General features: G+C 31.3%; 1 protein-coding gene across 1 annotated transcript; it reads left to right on the top strand.

Moving 5' to 3' along the window:
- Window positions 1–1,883: 1,883 nt before the first annotated feature.
- On the top strand, window positions 1,884–8,282 carry LOTGIDRAFT_170414 (hypothetical protein; the record flags this gene model as incomplete). The annotated part of the gene is made up of 12 exons (XM_009069058.1): window positions 1,884–1,911; window positions 1,985–2,143; window positions 2,869–2,937; window positions 3,466–3,567; window positions 4,211–4,286; window positions 4,768–4,824; window positions 5,213–5,334; window positions 5,852–5,960; window positions 6,449–6,631; window positions 7,462–7,512; window positions 7,691–7,793; window positions 8,196–8,282. The coding sequence occupies 12 exons, from the start codon at window positions 1,884–1,886 to the stop codon at window positions 8,280–8,282; spliced, it is 1,146 nt and encodes a 381-aa protein (XP_009067306.1).
- Window positions 8,283–11,700: the final 3,418 nt, after the last annotated feature.

Raw genomic sequence — 11,700 nt, 5'->3', positions numbered from 1 at the left:
ACACAAAAGTGAAATAAACTTTACCAAGTGTAATAATTCTAGACATCAAAACTCATACAAGTTCAGCTCTGAACACATTAATTTATTGCAAAAGCACAGAGACCAGCATATGTTTCTATCATATGTATGTTCATGACTGCCTGTGACATCCAATCAAATAGCTGAAAACAAATGACCTCCTTCAGGTGATAGTCAACCAAAACTCTTAAGGCAAATGATACTAATCGTATTTTCTACTACATGCAAATGGATCTAGAGATTCTGATAAATAGGTGTTAACCTAATGAACTTGCATGGATATGTTGTTCTATACATGAGGTACAAACTTAATCAATTTCAAAGCATGATATAAAGACTGTATTTCTTGTATATAAAGTGTAGGCAAATTACTGACATTAACCGGTGAGTCCTAATAGGCGAGTCCTAATAGTAGACAGTAAGTTTACCCTTTACTACTACCGTCTACCTATTTGACTGCCTTAAACCACAACTAAAATGGTTTATTCCACTAGCCCTACAAGGGTGACTAAACACCAATTCATTCATTTATCTGAAATTTTGGATTGGTTCAGAGTTTCATGAACTATGGGAGTGAGTCTGACTGAGATTTCAGAGAGACAGATTGGACGTTTTCACATCACACAAGAAAACCTCTCATTCACTAGTTTAACAACTATGATTGTGACTACTCAATCACTAATTTGATAATTATGAGATTTGAAAACTTTTTACAGGGTGGAATGTGACCCCGACTTATTCAGCATAAAATCATAACTTGGAAATTACCATTTCAGGAACTTAGATTTAATAATTTACTATCCGAAATTCTGACAAGTAAGACTTTGGGAACCATGTGGGTCTTTGCATTGTGGGATATTAGAATTTTGACGTTTCTAAGATGTTTCGTAACTTTTAACATTATGAGATTATTGCCACCGTGCTATGTGTATTTTTCAGTAATTTTAATTATAATTTTCAGATTATATTATTTTTTTCTAAACTTTAGTTGTTACTCAATAATTCTATCCAAACGTCTCAAATACATTGTAAAAATGAAACTGATACGTAACCACTCGGCCTTGACCTATCGATCTTATTGAAACTGAAAGTAGATTATTCTTTAGTCTCGGACAACCAGACTTCTCCTCCCTCTGTGCAGGCAAAGTGGTGTTGGATGTAAGAGGCTAATTTGACATTGGACCTAACATTTAAGTAAACTGTGTTTTTGAAGTTTTGTGATGTCGCTCCCCATTAAATGTTTCGATTGAAAAAACACATCTGTAGGGTGCTTTTTTGTTCCACAAAAGGAATTCTAGTCATTGGCATTTTATCAGTTTTGATTCTGCATCTATTTTCGGAAGATTACTCAGTTTCCCATTTGGCCCAATTTGTCTTTTTGCCAATGAATTATCTTCTGACTCGGTTTAAAAAGAGTTTTGATATGGTGGACAGTAAAACTGATTCTGGTAATATTTTGAACTTCATAAAAATTGGGGCCAACAAAATAGTCTGAACAAGTCCAAAAACAATTCATTGGCAACTAGCCACAACCAGTGCTTCCTTAGAATACCCATCATCAGGTCTACATTTCAACTTTGTCAACAAAATTGATTTGGCCAGCTTTCGATTATTTTCACTGATTGAACACCTTGCCCGTGCCTTACTTACGTTGCTACAACATATCTTTGAGGGGGTTAACAACTTTCTTACTGTGTAAATTTCAATACTTCCCTCAAAGGCTTGTTTGGAACAGCGTCTGTGGCACTCGAATTGCTGTTGCCAATTTGAGGTGCTGTGATTTGTTGAAATGAACATCAACAGTATGCAACCTTGGTATAAATCTTTTTAGATTACAATGGAAACCGATGACTAATAAAGTCAGAATGGGTAAGAGGCAGCAAGTTGCAGACTGTAAGTTGTAATAAATTTGTTTGGCAACTATTAATTAACGGAAAGATTTTTAAATCCTGAATTTATTTTGCAGATAATACAATGTTGGCCAGATTCAGAGCAGCTATGGTATTAAGTGGTAGTGGTGATGCTATAGGATACAGACATGGTAAATGGGAATTTTGTTTAGATGGCAGACAAATTCATAAAGAATTACAAGAAATGGGTGGAATTGCAAAAATTAATGTAGCAGGTAGGTTAGTATATGTCATCGGAAAACCATAGAGTATGCAATGAGGGAAATTTTAAAATGCAAGCAGCATGAGAATACCGACTTTTAAACTGTTGATGGATCTTTGATATGTGCAGCATATCAACTCAGAAAAATATTAACTAAACATTTTTTCAAAGTTGGCCCCTCAGATCAGCTTGTTTTAAATGGTAAGGGAAAGGTGGAAAAATCTAAAAAGGCACTATCTAATTTAAGTTAAAGGGATTGTAAAGAGGTTTTCAAAATTTTGTATGTGTATCAAGGACACTAATAGCATAGTGGTTCCTATAATTCCACAAAAACCAAGTGTTCGATGATGTCACTAATCACAAAATGTGCTTTATATCACAAAAGGCAATTTGCAATTAGTGACGTCATCAAGCTTTTGTCCAATTGCAGGAACCACAGACGTCTGATTGAAAAAAGAATGGTGCAAATTGATGCTATCAGTGTCCACGATACACATAGAAATTTAGAAAACCTCTTTTAATCACTTTTAGATTTGAACTGGGGATCCCAATATTGGATGGTCCAAAAAAAAAAGGATTATAAAAGTTTTCATTTCAGGTTATTTATAAAGTAAGTTTAATATAACAAATAGTCAATGTGACCATATTATTCAGCACAAACTGCCTATAAACACTTTTTCTAGGCCAAAATTGCTTGATTAACAATGCTTTTGTAGAATATTTTTTGTATAATTCTAGCCAGAAAAAGAGATAATCTATTATGGATAGTTAGTGATGATACTGTTATGCATTTAGCTACAGCAGAAGGTAAGAACTCGGCTATTCTCCTCAACTATAATTTATCTATTCCCCTCAATTACAATTCATTTAAAGGCAACCTCACAAATAAATCAAGTGCCCTGCTCAAATAATCAGGTGCGCCAATTTTTCGACCAATCAAGGCAATCATACTTTAGTCTCAGAATTACTCAGAAATGAGAAATTTTTATCTAAGCTAATCAGTAATATTGTTTACAGCCTTCAAATCCGTGCATGTTCGGAATTATCCACGTTTGAAAGTTAAAAAAACGAGTCATATTTTTTTTGAGAAACTAAGAAATTCCTAGTGTGAGATATTTTTGAAGGAATTACGCGATTTTCATACATTTCTAGTACATTTGAAGACAATTTACATATAATCAAGACTCAAATCATACCCTCAAAATGGTGGACCCATCCCATTGGGTATTAACTAACCAATACAATTTCGGGGAAAAAGAAAATTTATTTAAAAAGATATGAAAGAAATTTGAGACTCACCAGTTCGGTGTTGATTAATGTGTTTTACATTTGTAGCTCTGATAGAAAGTGGGGAAACAGAAGATTGGGATGAACTATTCTATAATATTGGTAAACATTATCAAGAATCTATGAAGGATATGAGAGGTAGAGGTCCAGGTAAGCATTGCTGTAGATATTAAAGGGTAGAAAGGGTGAACATGTTTCAGTTTCACTGAACTCTTGTTGTGTTCACTTATCACTACACAAACAACTTTGGCTTCAATCCTGAGGTCAGCTTTCAGTATACTTTGATATACATGATGTATTAAATTGTGCAAGACTAGTGCATCGTTTGATTTTGTCCAATCAAAATCATGGTAACAATAGCTCCACCCTTTTTTGTGGGGAGAATGTTTTGATGGAATGGCAGACCAGTTAAGGTTGCAATGTGAGTGAAAAAGACCGTGATTAGCTGAAACATGCCCTGTTGTGAATTTTACAGCATTGTGGTGCCAAGGTGGCATTTGATTTTGTCCAATCATTTCCATGGTGACAATAGCTCCACCCCATTTCTCATGGCAAAGCTTTTGAAGGAATGGCAGACCAGTTAAGGTTGCAATGTGAGTGAAAAAGACTGTGATTTGCTGAAACATGCCCTGTAGTTAATTTTACAGCATTGTGCACTGCTAGATTCTCTTCCAAGTTGAGAAATTTGGATAATTTCATAATAGGATATGGTTAGATTGTCAAAAACTAAAAATTTTTGAGATATGGATAACAGACCTTGGACTAAAATACTTCTGTTGTTTTTCTATTACAGGTCCTACATGTATGGGTGGTGCCAGTGCATTTAATCCTAGTATTAAGAAGAAACAAATTGTACCATTTGATGGAAGGTAAATTGCCTTTGATTGTTATTGTTGTTTACATTTTTCTTTTCTTTTTTTTTTTGAGAAAATAGTGAAGTGCAGTCTTATTAAAATTTGATTGAAATTTCTTTCCTTCTTTTATGATTTTTATATATCTCTATATTCATCTAACGAGTTTTCTACCACAGTCGTGTTCTAATGATGTTATTCTTCATAAAAGCCTATAGTGGAGGGGCTTGTTATTTACTCACAATGAAGAATTGTTGGATATTGCTCTACTTTGAGTTAATCTTTCCAACAATTCGACACTGGTGGCAAGTGCTGAAATGGTCCTACATGATTACATGCTCTGATTGGTTGAAAATAATGTCATAAGGACGAAGTTTTAATAACGTTTGAATGAAATTGAACAAAGTGTAGTGATTTGAGAAAATAGTATTGACATGTAGCCTATTTCGTGAATTGACATCAATTTGTAAGCTAATCATTCTAATACTATTTATTATAGAGGTGGTGGGTGTGGTGCTGCTATGAGAGCTATGTGTATTGGTCTACGCTATCCTCTGTAAGTATGGACATTGGCAGAACATTCAATGCAAAAGTCTAATTATATGCTTTATCAGTTCAATGTCATCACTTTCAGACTATTTTTCACAGTGTCTCATACAGATTTTAATTCTAATGTGATGTCCTCTGTAATACCTACTTTTCTTCCATTTTTTGTTAAATTGTACAGGAACATGAAGTCAAAATTTAATTTGAAAGTGATAGAATTAGCTGAAATTGAACTCTATCAGCAAGTAAAGCAAATATTTGGACAACTTTTTTAATGCCTTTTTAAAATCCAGACAACAATCCAATTTAAAGGTTGATGTTTATTTAATGTGGTATTAATGTCTATAACCCTTGTCTAAAGGCTTGATTGATAATGTTATTAAACTCTATTGATATAGACATAAAGATGAAGATAAATTGATTAAAGTGAGTGTAGAAAGTGGAAGAATGTCCCATCATCATCCTACAGGTTATCTAGGTGCTGTAGCAGCGGCTTTATTTACTGCTTATAGTATACAAGGTAAGACTCAGAATTGCTCTTCCAACGCAGTTAGCTCAGAATTTAATTTAAGATGCATGCTCACTAACCTGAATGTCCAGCATTCAATCTTGACATAGGACAAGATAATACCTTTTGATTTTTCAACCCTGTTTTCCAGTCAGTGTCTAGTCATTCGGATGGGACAATAAACTGAGGCCCATGTGCTACAGGCTGTGCAAGTTTAAGATCCCTCGATAGTTGGAAATCGAAATAGAGCAGGCTAATGCGACTGTCCTGGAAAAATTTTCCTCATTGCACCCTGCATGGTGTTGCCTAGAAAAAGTAGGACATAAAACTCATTTCATTTTTTCTCAGAATTTAATTACAAATATTCAAAATAAAGTTTTAAGGTTTGAAAGGTTTACATTTGGAATAAACATGCTTGTATTTTGTACTAACAATTTGAAACTATAACAATCACAACAGTATGTCACCAAATTTGGCAATTTACGTGTTTATATGGAAAATGAAAAATTTGTGCATGGTGTCATTGTAGAGAAGCCTATAATAGAATGGGGTCACAGTTTAGTAAATGACGTAATACCTAAAACATTACAATATATAAAAGATACTGATGAATATGTAGCACCTAATGTTCAAATATGGTAAGTATACAGAAGTTGATGTTTCTGTTTTTGCTGTTAGAAACCTTTTTTCCCTCCCTTTCATAGTCTTCAGAAGAGTTAAAAAAAAAATTAGCTATGGATTAAAAATATGTTTCAACCTAAACAGAATTAAGTTATAAGAAAATGAATTGTATATAATGTTTATCAAACAAGACTTACTCTAGATATATTGATGTTAATGTGCTTCACAAACTCCAGCGTTGAAGTTGATTGGCTGACAGTATTATCAAATGGGTTAATATCAAGAGGCCCATCTTGAGACCCTAACTTAAGTGGCTAAATTAAAAATAAGATCTAAAGAAAAAGGGAACAAAAGTGTGGTCTTATTTTAGTTGGACTGTTTTGTATTTAACTGTATACTAACCATGAGTAGGATTTTCAATCTAAAAAAAGAAACATAGTTAGCTAGAAGTTTGACAACCTGGTGACCACCCCCCTTAAATATTTCTGTAATTTTATTTGATAAGGGATGATGAGAAAGGATTTAAAGCCCACTGGGAAAGATATTTAAAAGAGAGAAAGATAGCAGACGGCAAATCAGAGCCTGTGTTCCCTAAAATATATGATGTAGAAGAAAGAGATATATTTTATAAGTATATAAGTTTTAGTGGATGGGGTGGCGCTAGTGGCCACGATGCACCCTTGATAGCGTAAGTAGCCCACATATTCATGTCCTTATATATTTTTGAAAGTTTTTTGAATAAAGTAGTGGTTAATTCAAAGTGATGAGTTGTGAATTGTGAATAGCATCGGGTTTTGACATGGTCTTATTAACCAGTATTAACCTAAGCCCACTATACTTTGTTTTGTGGGCATGGAAATGAGATTGGTGCTATTTGAATCTGACCAATCAGATTGGTAGAATGGAAATAAGGTCATGTAAACAAAATACAGCATCGCTTTGTCATTGCCTGTTTGTGGAGATTAGAACACATTCTTTCCAATTAAATATTCCAAAGAAAGGTTTGATTTTCTCTCGGCTTCAATTCTTTACCGAAAATCTGACTTAATTCTATAGGATCTACTGTCCATATTAAACAAAATATGTAATGGCACGCTGCTTTCGGTTTTTTTTTTTGCATGCATCAGAACAAGTGATTTCTTTTGATTGGCTGAAATTTTACTAACAAGCAATTTTCATTGGACAATATTTATTTCTGAATACGTAATTTTTCTCACTTGTATTACCACAATCTCGTGAAAATTATGGTTTAGACATGATATAGATAAAGCTGATAAGGAAAATGATGGTTTAGTCAAATCCTGCTCAGATTACAAAAATCAACCCACTCTAAATTATTACCAATGGGTTTGTCCATGAACCAGATGTTACAAAGATTACTTGAAATGGAACCATCTCTTGCTATCCTTGGAAAATATCTGTAATGTAGATAAAAATAATATTTTTAATTTTTTGTCTTATCATTATTTTGTATTAAAACTACTGTGCCATTTAATATGATATGCTTATTTTTTCCAGATATGATGCCTTACTAGCAGCAAAAGATAACTGGACAGAGCTTACAAATAGGTAATTCCAAATACATGGCAGTTTAGGTCTTCAAATTCTTCACAATTTTTATGCAAATATGATGCCCTTAAAATTTCCAAGTGGAAAGTAAAACATTATTTTACAAATATTGTTTAATTAGTGTCACAGATAGCACAAATAGTTCCTATGATGTAAACAACGAAGTTATTAATTTCAGAGCCTTTTTCCATGCAGGAGACAGTGATAGTACAGCTGTAATGGCAGGCTGTTGGTTTGGTGCTCTCTATGGTTATAAAGATGTGCCAAAATCTAATTATAAGGTAAGAAAGAACTAGGCCTTTAGAAAGGGAAACCAAGGCTGTTTGACTCTATTTTCTGGGCATGACTGGCATGCTAGCAGAAATGCCAGGTAATCACAAGTCTTTGTTGGACATCAAGTATAGCTTAGCCATCATGTGTCATTCATTGTCTGTTGAAATGCAAAATCTTTTTTGAACAGACCATTTGATTGGTTGATTCTAATTTCCCAGAACAAGAGATGCATAAATATTTTGTCAGATCATGGATAGTGAGTGGATTTGAAAAACTTGTCCAAAAAAATATCCTTTATGAAAGAAGAAATTAAGCGATTAGAAAACTATTTTAGATTACTCAGTTTGACAATTCTGCATCCCCTTTTAGAGAGTACACAAAGCTATTAATGTTATGTTTGTATATTATAGGGTTTAGAATATCAGTCGAGATTAGAGAAAGCTGGTGAAGAATTATATAGATTGTCACATATAGGAGATACTAATAATTCAAGTTAAAATTTGCTTAATGTCACCTTATTATTCAATATCTAGATAGTATCTACTAGCTACCTCTCTCTATTATACCATAAGGACTGGTTGAACCAAATCCCTGCCCCTAATTCCTGAGGAAGGGCCCCTATGCATTTAAGGCCACAGGCCCTCACTCATCTACTGGAGCCACTGAATTTAAGTGAATAAGGTAGTTTAAATCTGATTGTAAATGGTGTTCTAAATTTTTTATGTGATATCATCAATTTGCACCATTCCAATTTTAAATCAGATGTCTGTAGTTCTTTTAATTTCACTTGGTCCTTATATATCATTAGTAGCTATTGCAACAGTGACGTCTTAAAAAACTTAGTTTTTGTGGAATTGCAGGAATTACAGACATTTGACTGAAAATGGGAATGGTGCAAATTGATTCTATCAGTGTCCCAGATACATATAAAAAAAATTAGAAAACCTCTTTACAATCTCTTTAAATCAGAATACAGATTTAGTATAGCTTAAGTAATATTTCAGTAGGTGATACATTAAGCTGAAGTTAAATATTTTTAAATGAAATAATAGATATAAAAAATAGATATGAAATTTGAAATGAAATAATAGATATAACAGTTGAAATGAAATAATAAATATAAAATTTGAAATGAAATAATAAATATAAAATTTGAAATGAAATAATAAAAATGAAATAATAAATATGAAATTTGAAATGAAATAATAAATATAAAATTTGAAATGAAATAATAAATATGAAATTTGAAATGAAATAATAAATATGAAATTTGAAATGAAATAATAAATATGAAATTTGAAATGAAATAATAAATATGAAGTTTGAAATGAAATAATAAATATAAAATTTGAAATGAAATAATAAATATGAAATTTGAAATGAAATAATAAATATGAAATTTGAAATGAAATAATAAATATGAAGTTTGAAATGAAATAATAAATATGAAATTTGAAATGAAATAATAGATATAAAATTTGAAATGAAATAATAAATATGAAGTTTGAAATGAAATAATAAATATGAAATTTGAAATGAAATAATAAATATGAAATTTGAAATGAAATAATAGATATAAAATTTGAAATGAAATAATAGATACAAAATTTGAAATAAAATAATAGATATAAAACTTGAATTGAAATGATAGATATAAAATTTGAAATGAAATAATAGATATAAAATTTGAAACAAAGGGACCTTAATTGTTGGAATTTTTTTTCCCAAAGTCATTCATGCTATTTTTTGCATTATACCTTCACAAGCTTTATTTTTTCTTTTTTAGGAATTTTACCTTTTATTTAAATGAAGTTTTTACTTTATATTCATATATTATTAGTATTATATATTGTATATTCAATACAATAATGAGGCAATATAAGATATAATTTCATTATTTATTCACTTTGCCACAACATCAATTGCGTTTACACACCAATAATGTCATTGAGACCAATGTTTAATTCTTAAATAAGCCTATATACCTTTGTGTTTGTTTTGTTTTTTGTTATATATTTTGATTAAAATGGATTTTTTTACTGATACAATTTGTATGTTGTTTATTAAACATATTTATCTGTTTTATTTATGACTGTGATATTTTTGGCTGCTTTGTGTGAATATTATTTAGAAAAGCAAAATTTAAGATTCAACACAAAATAATTTATTAAGTTAATTTATTCTTTGAAAAAGAAATTAATAATAAATTTTGTATCCTGTATTTGCATTTGAGGCTTTGTATTTCTCTATGGTTACTGGTATTTTGCCGTAGTTAATGCTGAATTTTTATATTTATTTTGGATGTGTACTTGATTAATCATCATAAGAAAGGTATATTATTAAATTTTGTATTGGTGAGATTATTTTGGGGTAAACAATATTTATAAACATGATAGAATTGGGAAATAGGTTGTAGATTTTGTTTAAATGAGATGATTTACATTTGTCAGAGGGAATTGACTATAAAATTTTTCAAGAGAACATTTAAATTGGTTGAAATGAAATATATATATTCTGAAGATGATGTGCTTCAGTTTAATTCGAATTTGAATGGGATAGAAAGTAGTAATAGAAATATTTTTCCAGCTGAGAGCTGAATTTAAGCATTTTCAGAATTAATATACAATTTTTTGTGTCTGGATGGTATTTTTTTTAAAGCGCTCAAACAAGGCATTGTATATTTGATACATTTGTACCTATAATACTGGTTAATAAAACATCTTTCGTTTCCTTTAGTGTTTCTCTTATTGATTCAAGTCAATTATAAATTTTGGGTGGAAAACATTGGTACCTTAGGTCAATCAGCAAGAAAAAATTTGAATTTTGCCATCTAGTGCCTCCTGTCCCCCTCTCTAATTTCCACTTGCCTGTTATTCACTGGATCTGATAATAATGTCAACCTAAAGGAGCACAATTATGCCATCTTAAAATAAAAATAAGCTTAACCAGTGAAAGCATACTATTGTCTGAGCAATTTTTTGATATTTTTTAAGTGAATTGGAATATCAGCCTCGAAATAGTACTGTTAATCTTAGAATATCTTTATAAGTCTCCAAGGCGTAATTAACAGTAGTCGGCCATGGTAAGCATGCATTGGTGAAAATTTGCTACCTATAAGACTAACAGGTAAATTCCCATTGATACATGTGACAAATTATGCTATCTTTTGTGACAGTTCAAGACCTTGATGATGTAACAACAATAGGTTTTATGAATACTTTTAGGGAGGAGGGGGAGGGGCTGTAATTTGCCCTGTTACATCAGCCTGGTCATTGCTGAATATTTTTCCATTACATTGTCAGTCTTTGTTAGGCCAATAAGAAGCAGAAAGGCAAGAAATAAGTAATATAGTTTATTTTTTTATAGCATGGATTGATTGTAACAAAATTTGTTTTCATATACACCAAGTCAAAAAAAATACAAAGAACTATATCATGCATAACTCACTTCTTTAATCAAGATGTCACATGCTAATTGTGTTATATATTTTATTATAAAAAAGAAGTGAGTTATACCATAATAAATTTCATTGTGTTTTTTTGTTAAATGCGCTTCACTTTTAACTGTCATTTAAATCTTATTAAACTCATTGTATCATTGAATTCCTAATAGTTTTTCAACTGGTGGATAGCGCCAGTCATCTTCTTCTAAAGTCTTTACTAAATCTTTTAACTCTTTTAATCTTTCTTCATGTGCTTCTACAAAAAGATATGGAAATGGAAATGGAAATGGATTAAGTCAAATCTAATAGACACAATTTTGGAAATCAGTGTAAATCAGCAAAACTGACATTAAGTGTGTACGGTACTGCAGGAGTTTGCTGTTTTACACATAACGAGGTTTACAACATTTTCTTCATAATAACAAGCAGTTAGTTGTTCAGCAATCTGTCAAGACCAGGGTATAAAATGCTAC

The sequence above is a fragment of the Lottia gigantea genome, assembly GCF_000327385.1.
Source record: "Lottia gigantea unplaced genomic scaffold LOTGIsca_98, whole genome shotgun sequence".
Lineage (NCBI taxonomy): Eukaryota > Metazoa > Mollusca > Gastropoda > Lottiidae > Lottia > Lottia gigantea.
The sequence above is the reverse complement of the archived record's forward strand: the minus strand, read 5'-3'. Positions and strand labels throughout refer to the sequence as shown.